At 33.2% G+C, this 13,885-nt stretch overlaps 2 protein-coding genes across 2 annotated transcripts in view; both read left to right on the forward strand.

The window, feature by feature from the left end:
• LOC105562918 overlaps positions 1 to 13,885 on the forward strand; it is an 86,766-nt gene that overhangs the window by 25,101 nt on the left and 47,780 nt on the right. The window lies entirely within an intron of this gene.
• On the forward strand, positions 5,558 to 8,985 carry LOC105562919 (kielin/chordin-like protein). Its single transcript, XM_012014093.1, has 7 exons — positions 5,558 to 5,691; positions 6,329 to 6,572; positions 6,668 to 6,774; positions 7,166 to 7,285; positions 7,761 to 7,910; positions 7,990 to 8,055; positions 8,635 to 8,985. Exons 1-7 carry the CDS (start codon positions 5,562 to 5,564, stop codon positions 8,823 to 8,825), a joined length of 1,008 nt encoding a protein of 335 aa, XP_011869483.1. The 5' UTR covers positions 5,558 to 5,561; the 3' UTR covers positions 8,826 to 8,985.

A 13,885-nucleotide genomic window follows, 5' to 3' on the forward strand; every position in this document is an offset into this window, starting at 1 on the left:
TATTGAGGATATTGCGATATTCGGTCCAGATAACCCACGATTCACCTAAAGTGTGTATATTCCCCCACGGAAGCGTTAGTGTCATCTTCTAATTATGTAACTTACGTAATTTGATATACCAGCTCTATTTTAAATCGTTGCAAAAGATCAATTATTTTACCAAATTATACATAGTTATAATCTACAAATTGATATTATGTAAAATTATTTACATTTACAGAACGCCGACAGTTTTGTTAAACATAAAATTAAAAAATATGAACAAAATTGTCGCCAGTGGTAATCAAACAAAAAGAGCATTTTAAGTCGACCAGATTGGCAAAAAGTGATCTTTATTTAAGTCACAACGTTTCGACCTCTTTATCGGGTTCTGTTCAAGTAAAATCTAAAGTTGACTGAAAAAATTCATTTATGCCGAAGCAGAATGAGTTCACGAGTCTGTGGCAGCAAATTCGTAATATCACATATGTCTCAGCAGTCAGTGGACTTTTAATAGCGATGTCAATTTCTAAAGTTCCCAAGCAGCAACCGTACGTTAGCGGATCACGAATAAAAACTCAATAAAGAGGTCGAGACGTTGTGATTTAAATAAAGATCATTTTTTGGCCAGTCTGGTCGAGTTAAAAACTTTTTCCCTTTGTTTAAGAAACATGCTTTGTCGTATGTATCGAAATGAACTTTTTCTTTCTTTTTCTAAGTAAATAAGATTACATTCAGCAAACTAAAAAATCGATTAAAATGTAAATTTACGATTAAAGGGTTTGAGTTTTTAAGACTAAGTATTTCAAATGAACGAATGTAACAATAAAATAGAAACAATAAAATTAATAAATAAATGTAAACGACAATGCATAAGTACAAGTACATACCTATGAAATTTGTAGAAATTTTCGTAATGATATTTATTTTATACAAGAGATACGTATTGCTTTGTCAGGAAATGTCCTTCGACTTGCAACAATTTAAGAACGCGCTAACAGTTCCTAGCTATCGCATATTAAAGTACAGCTTATCCGAAAGTACGTCGTAGAACAATTATTTTGCATAACCGCGATAAATGCGTCTTACATTGTGTGGTCAGCCTTGACAACTAATAATATCTCTTTCGCAGTTGTGCCTCGCAATTATTATTGCATTTATAATTATCTATATGTAATTATCTAAATGTAAATGTACCACGTACGAACTTCCTGCACGTATATACACTCAAACCTGTCCAGCTATATAATATCGATTTATTGATTCTTCATCGTAAATTAACTGATAACAACAATGTCTTTTGCGCGAGATTTATAGGCGATGATATATGTATAAAGGAATAATCCACACGTTGATAAGCTTCTGTAAAATATTGACTTGTTATTGCAAGTTCGCGGAAATTCTGTTAACATAGAAAACAAGCGTTACAACTTTTCAAAGCTACAATTGAAATCTTAAAGTTGATTTTGATGTAAAAGAAATGCAATTATAATATGTATATAATTATCTTTAACATAATTATCTTAACATAAAAATTAAAAATTTTCAAATATGTATATGAAAAAATTATAGCATAATTATATCATAGCATATGTAGGATTTAGTCTCTTATTTGAGCAACGTGCAGAAAAAACTTCCGGCTATTACTTCGAGTATTATTTGCGAGCGAATAATTTTGAAGAGAATTTGGCTACAAAAACGTCGGGGTAATTAAGTTAGCACCGAAGTTAATTAATTCTTCATGGACGATGCATTATACTGTAATAACTGATGCAAGAATTTTGTTGCAACTGAATATTTAACGCGCAGTTGTGCTAAATGAAAGATTTTGAAACTACAGATCTCACGGATCATGCAGGGTAATGCCTGAGAGATCAAGGTATCTTTCAACTGCTTTTATGTCAAAAACCAATATCTTATTTTTCAGTCACTTGAGTCATTTTAACTATTCCTAGAATATATCAATCCTATTTAAAACTAATCAGACATTACGTGGACAGATTTAAAATCGTTGTAATTTTCGTCATTAGCGAGGCCAATTGCACTCGTTTAAAACGATAATGTAATTTTTACCGAACTTTTTGATATTTTCTTTTTCGCGATGACGTTGAAACAAACTGCCCAGGTCTGTTGCTGTATTACACGAACTCGGTTGTACGTTGTTGCACGACGAGTTGCGCGATAAGGCTGTGATCATATGAACAAGAAATCTAGAAACAAATGTTACATCAACGTTCACGAGTACTAGCTCAAACTAAGTTCTTAACCAGAAAGACAAATGTTTGCAATAATGTATGCACCTGCAAGCTCACATATGATGATGAAACGTAAATATGACTCGAATATAAATAAGTTTAGTTATTTCAACACAAACTGGGGGTACATTAATTTTCATAATTAATAGAATATACATATATATTTGCCCGCACTTTGTAATATTCTAATATATGTAAAAAAATTGCACGAGATATTTATTTAAACAAATAATATTGTAAGACAACTGGCTATATAAATTTAATTCAAAGAACTTATTGCAAAAATATTATCTTTCGGCCAGGATTTGAATCTATACCTCTCTAAAACTGCCACAAGCGTTTGAACCAATTCGACTACCAAAGCGTGTAGCAATATTCATCGCAATAAACAATATAACGATAATATTTTTCGCGCCTGTTTTCGACTTTAAACTATGCGCCGACTTGGTTTGTTTTGTAAACATAGAGTAATCGATTATTAATTGATAACGCGAATTATTAATTGATGTTAATAAATATCTCTATACCATCATCCCATTTAAACACCATGTTTAGATCTAGATGTATAATAAGCACGAGTAATATTCACTTAATACATGAGTTTTCTTGGTGGTGAAAACAGCAAACTAAATAATAATCCGATTATAAAAAGAGAGAATAATAAGACAGACATTTTTTAAAAGATATTAAAAAATTAGTTGAACGTTTAAATTATTTTATTTACTACATTGAAAAATGTTATTTTTATGCTATGCAAAGTGTAACTTCAAGTAATGAAAACGTGAAAATATGCTGCCAACTTAATTTGCTGTTATGCATAATTTTACGGAAAAGATCTTTCATTTTTCTGCGAATAGCGCGGCAATCATGAATATTTAATACAATCGTTCAGTGTGTGTGCATATATGGGTGCATTTTCTTTCGATATTATGAAAGATTCATGTACGGCGTCACATTATTCAAATTACATCACGTTTTCTCGTACGCGTCGACAGTTCGGGATTATTCTGTCATGGTAACACATGTGACAGATATGCGAACATAATTCACATATTGTAAGGAATTTGTTCATATTTCCTTACATATTAGCGTAAAATTCTTAGCGCGATATGTCTTTATTTTCAATGGTTACTTGACAGACTTCTAATTATCAAATAATTTCCTGCTACTTATTTACTACGTAGATTTTCAAAATTTCTCGTTTGCGGACAATTATTTCATGATGCAAAGTCTAGAGAAACTGCGATATAATATAAAGTATTTTATATTAAATCAAAATGTTAAATTCAGCGCATCGATGATAATTAAATCATAGATACGTAGATAATATAAAAATAAATTATTAAATTCTTTTAACGTGTGCAAATTTTACTGTAACTGAATATATCGATATTGAGTATTCCAATGTGTTTGCAACAGATGGTTACTGACTACAGATCTGTTAAAATTTTGTGGAGACAGAAAATTGTATAAATAATAATGCAATTAGATTACGTGCCTGAATCACAATAACTAAAATTGAAATATTACACACAGATGTTGAATGAAAAATAAAATTAATACTTGCTTGACTGAAGAAACTAATTTCTTGTTAAATTGTTTTGACTGGAGAAACTAATTTCTTGTTTTATGTTATTCGCTTATTTTGTCTTTAATTTTATGAATCGCGATATCTAGGGTAATATTTATTACTTTACGACAAATCGATTCGATAATCATATGGATATAGTGTGAGGTATATAAAATGAGGTATTGACACGCGTTTAAACGATCAAGCGATACTAATTACACAACCGTACTGTGAATCGCGTCAAATAGGAGGTAATTGCGACAAACATTGCATATGGATAACGAGCACTGCGGAAAATCAATTTCTGTAGCACGTTAATATTATGATCCTATAAAACGATAACTAATTACAAAATGTAACTCACTTTATCGCACAACCAATTTACTAAATGCAGAAAAGTGTGTTAGAATAATTAACGCGCTATTAAGGATCGTAATAATCCATAAAATTATGATTCAGTTCAGAGAAAGTTCCATGTCTATTTGGTGATCTAAAAATGTGGATTGACGACAGACTCAAACCATTTACAAATCATTTCACTGATTGCATAACTTATGATATCATAAATCCCGCTACATTCTCTTAATTGTTATGAATAAATGTTGTAAGATATTAATAATTAGGTATAACAAAAGATGATGATGTCGACAATAACTGGCACATATGTTTGGCACATATGGGAAGACTGTCTTCCACAAGCCTTTTATACGAATAGACGTTCTTAGTGACTTACATTAATTTCAATTGGAAGTAACATGTGCATATTAATTTACTGCGCCTTTTTCTTTATAAAACGTACGCTCAATATGTCACCTATTTCTTGCTGCCACATTTAATGGGCTATTACTTGATAAGGATTAGTATTACTAGTCGAAACGTAGTGTTTTAAATAAACATATGTGCCAGTTATTGTCGACATCATCATCTTTTGTTATATTTTTCTTCACTCACTGGCGATCCACCTTCTCCAAGTTAATAATTAGGTATTTTTGTTACGCGATACGCAAAACCTATAAAGATTTTACTCGAATATTTGTAAGAATATTTCATTATAATAAAAACTGATATGTACAAGGATAAAACTATAATATTAATTATTAATGTCCATTATCTGATTGATGTTATACTTAAAAAGGACTTTTGTATAAAAAAAAGCTGTACGGTAACAGCTGTACGGTTACGAATTTTAAGTTTCTTTTCCTGCGTTTTTGTATCAGTGAAGATATACAAATAAATAAAATTGGTAATTACACGCCAAGTGAAACTAGTAATTACACAACAAAAAATATTGTTAATATCGGAAAATTTGACAAAATACGAGACATTGAACAGAAATTCAAGACGGTGATTCAAGGCGAGAGAGACAATTTGTTTCAACACAATGATAGTTACGCAATTTACATAAATGGGTACGCAACGCGCGATGACTGATAAAGCAAATTATTCTCTCCAATTCGCGTTTCCTCCTTGCTCGTCTTTGTATTTCCCTCATTCTCATATCGCTCAACAGATTTTTCTTCGTCTTTACGCGAGCTCACGACTCTCTCCCTCATACTCATTTTCATTCTCCTCCAGTACGTCTACTCCTCTCTGTTCCGCCTCTTCGATATTCTCCAACTCCCTTTCTCGCGTGCGTTTCAATTCGCTCTCGCATACACGTACGTACTATTTCCCCTCTTTCTATACTCTGCGTCTGCGTCATTTATATTCACCGTCTTTTACCCACTTCCAGACCGTGGTCACCGATCGAGGTATAAATGACGCGGCGCGTACGCAAGTCGCGCAGGTTTTCACATTGCGCGAACATGACACGTCGTGGCTCTCGTTCTCTCATTCAGATATGCGCCTATCTGGCGTTCATCACCGTCGCAGTTGCGGGTGATCAAGGTGAGTCGCAAACGGAGAAGATAACGCTCGCCCGGGAAAGGTGTGATAAATTGTTGTAAAAAAGAGTTATTCAAATATTGATTTCATCTGTAATTCTATCGGAAGGCAATGGCCAAATTACTTTCGATCCAATAATCCAACGTGACCTCGAGTTGCAGTGCCAGCTAATAATAAAGTCGCGGAAAGAATATGCGAGTGTTGGAGTTACTGAATGTTTTAATTCGGGTTAGATTTGGTTAGATTAGGTCTAAGTAATTGCTAAATATTCTTACTGATGCACTTATAATACACATTTATTACAACGCCGGAAGATTTTTGTGCAACAATAAATGCTTTACAGCATACTTGATATAATCACTGTATTAGCTAATCTGTCAAAAACTTGTCTTACTAATTGTAACAAAATTTAGAAAATAACGAGCAACAACATTTTTTAGAGATCCTTTTTAATTCATTCGGTAATTATACGGTCTTTGACATGTTCGCTTCGTGAATAATTCTATGGCTCGCTCAAAATTCCGTTACACGAATAACGACGCGACTCTAAGCACTCAGAACGACTCCTTTATTCAACTAGACATCCATTTTTATAGCAATATATCGTACTACGTTCTTCTGATCTTTTATTTTTGTAAAGAGGAATGCGATAAAACGAAATGCCCGGGTCCATTGGGGTATTACGAGGCTCTCGGTTGTACCCCGGTTTATGAAAAAGAGGGCGATTGTTGCGCTACAAAATACAATTGTGATCACCTGAAGGGGAGATCCACTCTCAAGTGTTATGTCAATGGTAAAGTGTACGAGATCGGAGAGAAACTCAAAGATGAGGACGCGAATCCTTGTGACATAGGATGCACCTGTCACCAAGGATACGATGGAATGTAAGTAAACACCTTGGTGTCAATTTTTCAAACTGTTGTCTCCTTTTAATTAGTAAATTCTGTTCATTAAAATTACGTAATTGCTTTCAATGTAGCGCCAGCTTTAATTGCGCGATAGTCGACTGTTTCCAAGGACCAGTACCTCCAGGTTGCTATAGGCAGAATTCCCCATTACTTTGTTGTCCCGGAAAGGACGTTTGCCGTAAGCACAAAATATCTAATTAAGAGTTCTAAATGTTTCACATACATTCACGATAAATTGATAATTCTCCTTTTTATGAATAATACATTCACCTAAATGTTATACGTAGAAAATTCGCGTCGTTATATCTCAATTATGTTCTTTCTCTCTCTCGACGAGAGAATAATTCTAATTAAAAATATAAATTTTTACTAATTTTGTACATTTTGTGCGACATGCGCTTTTTAGCCAATATATTTATCGAACTCTCTCAGCCAGAAAGCCAGAATAAAGTTGCTTCAGTATTATTAAATTTCATGTTTAACAATAGTAATCTACCTGCCGATGAAAAAGACACTTCTATCGTAAAATATATGCACAATATTTAAATAAAGTCATATACATTTTGTAGCTGAAAATCCCGAAGACAGAGCTGTTTGTAATGTAGACGGAAAGGAATATAAAGAAGGAGAATACTTTAGTGTCGAAAATGAACCGGATTTAAACTGCGTATGCCAACCGGGCTATGAAGGTAAAGATAATCTTAAGCGCGTTATTTTAAATTTCTCAGTGCTAGAAGCTTTGGCACAACATGTCCATAAAATACATCCTAATGAGTAAGTCCAATACTATTATCAATACGTAATGGAGCTTATATTTTCATATACAGCGCATGAAATCTTTATGACAAATATAAACAAATTGTCAATTTTCAATGAAATTAATGCATTATGGAAACTTATATCGATGAAATATATTGATGAATAATTATTGAATGATTATTTACTGGTTTGTTTATCGGTAAATAAGCCAGTAAATTAAATAATTCAACACTTGTTGTATATCATAATTATATATATATTTGTCATAATAATAATTAAGATTAAATTCACGTTTATCTACATTTCAATAATATGTGTGCAGTAACAATTCTATAATATAAATTTCCAATTTAAATCTATATAATTTGTATTTGCGTCCTCGGTGAAAAAAATTTACGATTTTAGGACAAAACGTCGAGCCTTTCTGCGCGAAGCCTAAGCGTCCTTATTGCAGTCCCGATTTTAAGAATCCAAGCAGCATTGTTAACAATTGCGCTCCAGTTTATTATTCCGGTCAATCGCCGCAGACTAGTTGCAGTGTATTTGTGAGATGCCGTAAGTTCACGAGTTGCGATTTTCGCGCACATGTATGCCGTGTATAGTAAAGCAATCACGATTATCCGATTCTTTTTAGAAAACAACAACGACACTGTTATTCACAACGAAGACAGTTCAAAGTCCGCCGACAAAAATCCCGATGGTACGTTTCCTATTTAAAATTATAGACATGTAATGATGTTCGAACAATCTGAGATACTCAGTACATTGAGAATTTGACTTGGTCTTTTATCACTTTTATTAATTACCGACTGACAAAAAAATGTAAAGATATATTTTACACAATTTTCGTTTATTAAATTGAAATATAAATGATGCATCGACACGCATTTGGACATTCAAGCGATGCTAATTACGACTGTGCTTTGAATAGCATGAAATGAGAGTTAATTGCGAGAAAATGTTGCACACGAGAAGCGACGCGCGAATCAATTTCTGTCGCAATCCTATAAAATGATAATTAATTTGGTCATCGTTATCCCAGTATAGGAAATTATGTTATAGGCGTGTCAGTTGGCACGTCACACCCGTAGCGCGTTTGATGTTCGTTCGTGAAGAACAATTTTATTTTATTGATTCATCTATTGTTTTAAATTCCCCTTTGATGCTTCGGTGTTGGATAGTTATAGATTTATGCGATAATAAAATACTCCAAGGGTTACGTGTTACAATTAATGTTATCACGTAAAGCAGGTGTTTCATCGAAATTTGTTCTTTTTAGACGAGGACGTTTGTCACTTCGGCAATATGACCATGCACCGCGGCGACGAATTGAACCAAGCTACAGATTACAATTCTGTGTGCGTTAAATGCGTTTGCGAGGTACCACCTTTACCCACTTGTCAGCGTTTACCGGACGCGGAATGCGACATCACGAAACATCCGCCTTTCCACAATTTTGAACCTCTGTGATAATGTGATTACTTCCGTTACTCGACTCAGGATTTCGCGGTAAATTAGTAAGTAAATGTAAAAACTTCTCCACACACGTATAAAATACTCTAATGTAATTTGCATTTCTTCTTTGATTACAATAAAAGAGCATGTTTTTATACATGCACGTTGAAAAATATGGATCATAAATTTCCTAGCTATTCTCTGCAAATTATAATTACAGATAATATTAAGTATTTAAAACAAACCGTGAAATGGCGAGTACTTTTAAAGTAAATTTTATAATTAATGAGTAAATGAAAGTTTTTCATTATCGTTTGATTATTCAATTCTGTTCAATAAATTGTAACGCGACGAACATTTTGCGCGTATAAAAATCTCTTATCTTCGACCTCTTTTAGCCTTTTTAGGGTTATCAGACTCGTTATGCAACACATTTATCGATGAAAACGTTACGATTTTGTGTGACAGAATGACTACATTTGATCACAATATATTAATACCTACATTATAATGTATTATCTATCTAATTCTTTAATTCTATATTTTATCGATATAAATAATCTGTATACCGATAACACTATCGATATAAATTATTCTATGTTTCATCGATATATGTTAAAATTCCGATTTTACTTCATATCGGGCACTGGCCTGCAAAGATACCGTAAATGTTACGGCTGATATCGCTAACTTTTTTAGTACTAATGCAATGTTACGTTTATCAGAATTATTCAACCGGTGATTCTCGTGATCATAACATTACGATTACCGGAAACGTTTTCGCTTACGGCGCACTGACGCTGTAATAATCTACATATTGGGTAAACCAATTCCTGTTCTGGACATCGTCTGCTTAGTAATGTGCATAAACTGGCAACAGGGTCATTCGCACGCTTCGCCAAACGTTACCTATTTCTCATTTAAACTCCTAAGTGATTTTACCGTTGACACTTCGCAAATTATTGCCGGCATTACAGGCTTGCTTACGCGTTCCGCGTTAACTCGCGATTTATCGCAATTTGCGGTCGAGAAGTCCGCGCAACTCGCGAGTACGAAGAAACAAATTAATTTTAACGCGTGCTTAATTCAGAGTGCTTTAATCCCTCCCGTGAATCAAAATCAATTGCGAGCATATGCGAACCATATAATTACTAATTTGACTCGCCGGCTTGTAAACCATAGACTGTGAACGCTAGCAAAAGCGAGTGTCAAAAAGTTAATTAGATAATGCGAAGAAAATACCTGCATTAAATATAATATTGTTCGGACTTGAAATAAATAATCATTATGATTCGCACATTTCGCGACAAACTAATATATCGAAAATCGATGAAAAGCGTATTGAATGTTTATGCGAAATATCGCCAATGTCTACTTGCGTGCATTTGTTGGACGGCAAATAAAATGTAACTTTTGTTTCCGTAGTTATTAATCATTAAAAATTTTCATTGTGTGTTAAATATTATTACGCGATTCAATAAAATTTTAAACAGGAATAAACTTTTAATTGTAATAAATGTTAAGTGATTATATGTACAGAAATATATGCTCGTCTATGAATTATTAATACATAGAGTTTCCTAGAATAACAGCACGCGATATTTTAATAGCCTATTCTGAAGTGACTGTTAATTAGTTAATTAGTTGCAAATCTGACAACTACGAACTAATTAACGTGACTCATAGAGATAATATATAAAAACATAATTCTATTCTGCGACGAAACATTTATACTTTATATTGGTTCTTATTTCATTTTAAATAATATACATCTGAATACTATAAATTGCTAACACGTGGATGGACAGGCCATAAAAAATTAAAACAATAATTGACACGTTATAAAAATATATATATATATATAATTAATAAACCACAAACATGCCTCAATTAAATAAATTAATCAAGCTACGTTATGAGATTGTAAAATATTTCCAATACCTCTTTGATTCATGTTGGTGATATATGATATGCATCAGAAAGTATCAAATAAATCTCCGAATATTTCATATCAGAAAATCTTTCGCGTTCGTTTATACAATATTTAACTCTGAAATATCGAAAGGCCAAATGCAGACCTTATATTTAAAAAAAAATAGTTGCGAAAAGGAAAGAAAGATAAAATAAAATCTATAACCACTAATTAACTTAATGAAACATTTTTACGATGTTTCTTTAAATATAAACAATTTATCTATTATTGTATACAAATTCGATACAATAAACATGTTGTGTGGATTTCCATTGTCTGTAAGATATGGATACTATTAAAAAAAAAACTAAATAAAATTACTAAAAATTTTTTAAATTTAGAGAATTTTTATAAAAAAAGTCTTTCTATTTATCTAAAAGAAACTTGAAAATTTAACCAATTATAATATATACTTTATATTAAGATCAATACATTGTATTTTTTATGATATTCCTAATATCATTTTCTGATATTATCTGTGCTTAAAAGTGCTCGGGTAAAAGTATAAAAGAAGATGTCTTTGTTAGATTTCAAAACAAATTCACGTTTGTAAAAACTATTTTAACATGGTTTCCCATTTCCAACTGAGTTTATTGTATTTTTTATTTATATTCGTCAATTCTTATAAATTACAAACAATTTATGCACCTCGTAATTAGTACATTCCGTATAACGAGACAATGTGTCAATAAATGACGTATTTATTAAGCACAGTTAATAACTTTGCATATATATCGTCGTGGAAAATTATACGCGCAGTGAAATCCAGAGTTAAATATTACATGTTAAAATTGTAGTATTAAATATTACAACTAATTAATTTGAGCCCATCCATCCGAAAACGTAATAGATCCATGAGATTTTATATATATTTCTACGTTCTTAACTTTACGCGTACATCCCCACGCTTTATATATCTCACATAGATCTACTGGTTCCAATTAAAATAAAAAGTTATTCGTTACTCACAGACACGATGCGCAGCAGCGGAGCTATAACGTATCTGCATCGATCTGTAAGATACAAAAACATCGAAATCAGCGAGAAAAATATTTGAAATAGTGATATTCAACGGCAATTAATGTGGGAGAAATGCACTTTGGATTTTATTTATGTTTCGAGTGCAGTGACAAAGTAATTATGCAATTTTCGAAAAGCTCTGATCCCGCGACTAACTAACAATAAATGAATAATAATTCACTCACCCTGTGGTTGCTCCGCCGTTGCCCGATGCCTCCGAGGCCTGCTCCTCCTCTCAGGTTCTCAAGGTTCGTTGCACTCACACGCCACTCGCGAAAACATGTTAATTACGATCGCGCGATACTTGGCACGGCACTCCCGGCGGTCATCGCACGCGACACACACTAGGTTACATTTCGCGACGGTAACAATCGTCAAGCGGTAACAGCGTCTCGTAAATTAACGGAACAGACGAACGGCAGCGCATCATAATCGTCGACGCGAACGGATGCCGAATCCACGTTACGCGGTTATAATCGCGACCACACTCACTGGTTAAATAGCGTCGCGAATGTCGCGATGTCACTTGACTTGGAGGCCGATTCGCATTAGTTCATATAATTCCATAGTTTCCCGCTGCTTAAATTACTCGGCTCGACGCTCCGCGCTTTACTTCTCCTTGTTAATCTGGAAATGGCAACCAAATTACATGTTAATAGGCGAAAAACTTATGTCGCGATTAAATCCGAACGTCGCGAGGATGTAATCGTCGCCCGCGATACGCGAGACAATAGCTAATGGAATTTTATTCGCTTTACTCTCTCGTATCTCGAGTGGATAAATCGCGCAGTTTCTATTGTATTTCGGTGAGCGGCCGTCGTCCCGACTCGCGCTAATCGCAAATGATCAATCGTACAGACTAACTTGGCTAACTGTTCGAAAAGAACAATCGCATTTTGAGTAAAACGGCGAAATAATAGTTTCAACACGGAGCGACCGGCGCTATTACGTCCTGCCCGTACGAGCGACTGGCGACGAATACGCGCCGACCTTGTGTACGAGTCGAGCGGCGCAAAGAACGTAAACGTCACCGGCCGCGAAAGTGAGGTATATGTCAACAAAATTCCTCGGTGCGACAAAAACACAATACGTTGCCGAATATTACGGTAAAAACTCTGTTACATTGAAACCGAAATTTTCAAATATGTATGTCGAAAAATAGAGTTAACGCGCGCCCACTTATATCATACATTAACGTTTACTTGGGAAATAAGATTTATCTTATTTCGGTCGAGAAAGTATTTGCGCAAGCTGATCAATTATCAATATTTTTACAACTTTCGCTCAAAGATAATGGCATTGTGTGACTTTAATAAATCGAGAAACTGAAATAAAATCGGAAATTGCGTAGCAGCAATTTCCTTTGTTAATTGATAAATTACGATCTACTCATTTTGGAATATAAAAATTTGAAAAAAGAACTAAAATTTTCAACGATAAATTCATTTTTCGATCAAGACGAAGAATAAACTTTATTCTTAAGCTTGAGTTTTACTGTCAGATTTAAATGAAGCCTATTGTGAATAATCTGTAATTCAGGATTTAGGACAAAATTCATTATTATCATTTTCTATGCTGCGTACTGGGAAAAATATTTAAAAACTGAGAAATGCAACACATAGAAATCATCGGCAACTTCAAATTAAGATTACGATTTATCGTTAGCTTTTTCCCAGGTGCATCAGACCCAGAAATGCAACACATATAAAATAGTATGTGTTTAAATTCACGTGTATCAAAATACATGACAAGTAAAATAAAATGATGAATTCCATTCTAAATCTTGACATATATTACAAATCATTGAAAAGGTATAAATCATCGAGTTTAATTTTTTTAAATAACTAAGCCAATATAAATCAATAATAAATAATTCAATCAACGACGACGACGATTCTCGATTCTATTTAATCTTCAAAATATCAGTAGTATCGCGTTTTATTAGCAAGTGTGAAATTTTTTAAATAAACAAATAATTGCATTTAAAAATAATTTTAAGTTTACGTTCGGTATCCTACCGGAAGTTTAAAAAATAATTTATGTAACGATCTGAATATACATATATCTTTGCTCCGTAATTCAA

Source organism: Vollenhovia emeryi, unplaced genomic scaffold (genome assembly GCF_000949405.1).
Source record: "Vollenhovia emeryi isolate VEMERY1.0 unplaced genomic scaffold, V.emery_V1.0 DF939182.1, whole genome shotgun sequence".
Classification (NCBI taxonomy): domain Eukaryota; kingdom Metazoa; phylum Arthropoda; class Insecta; order Hymenoptera; family Formicidae; genus Vollenhovia; species Vollenhovia emeryi.

Bases quoted from the DNA above. Each gene is read 5' to 3' on its own strand.
- LOC105562919 (XM_012014093.1), top strand. From the start codon at position 5,562: ATGACGCGGCGCGTACGCAAGTCGCGCAGGTTTTCACATTGCGCGAAC. The intron at 6,573-6,667 runs GTAAGTAAACAC...CTTTCAATGTAG, and splicing joins CACCAAGGATACGATGGAAT to CGCCAGCTTTAATTGCGCGA. The intron at 7,286-7,760 runs GTAAAGATAATC...TTACGATTTTAG, and splicing joins ATGCCAACCGGGCTATGAAG to GACAAAACGTCGAGCCTTTC.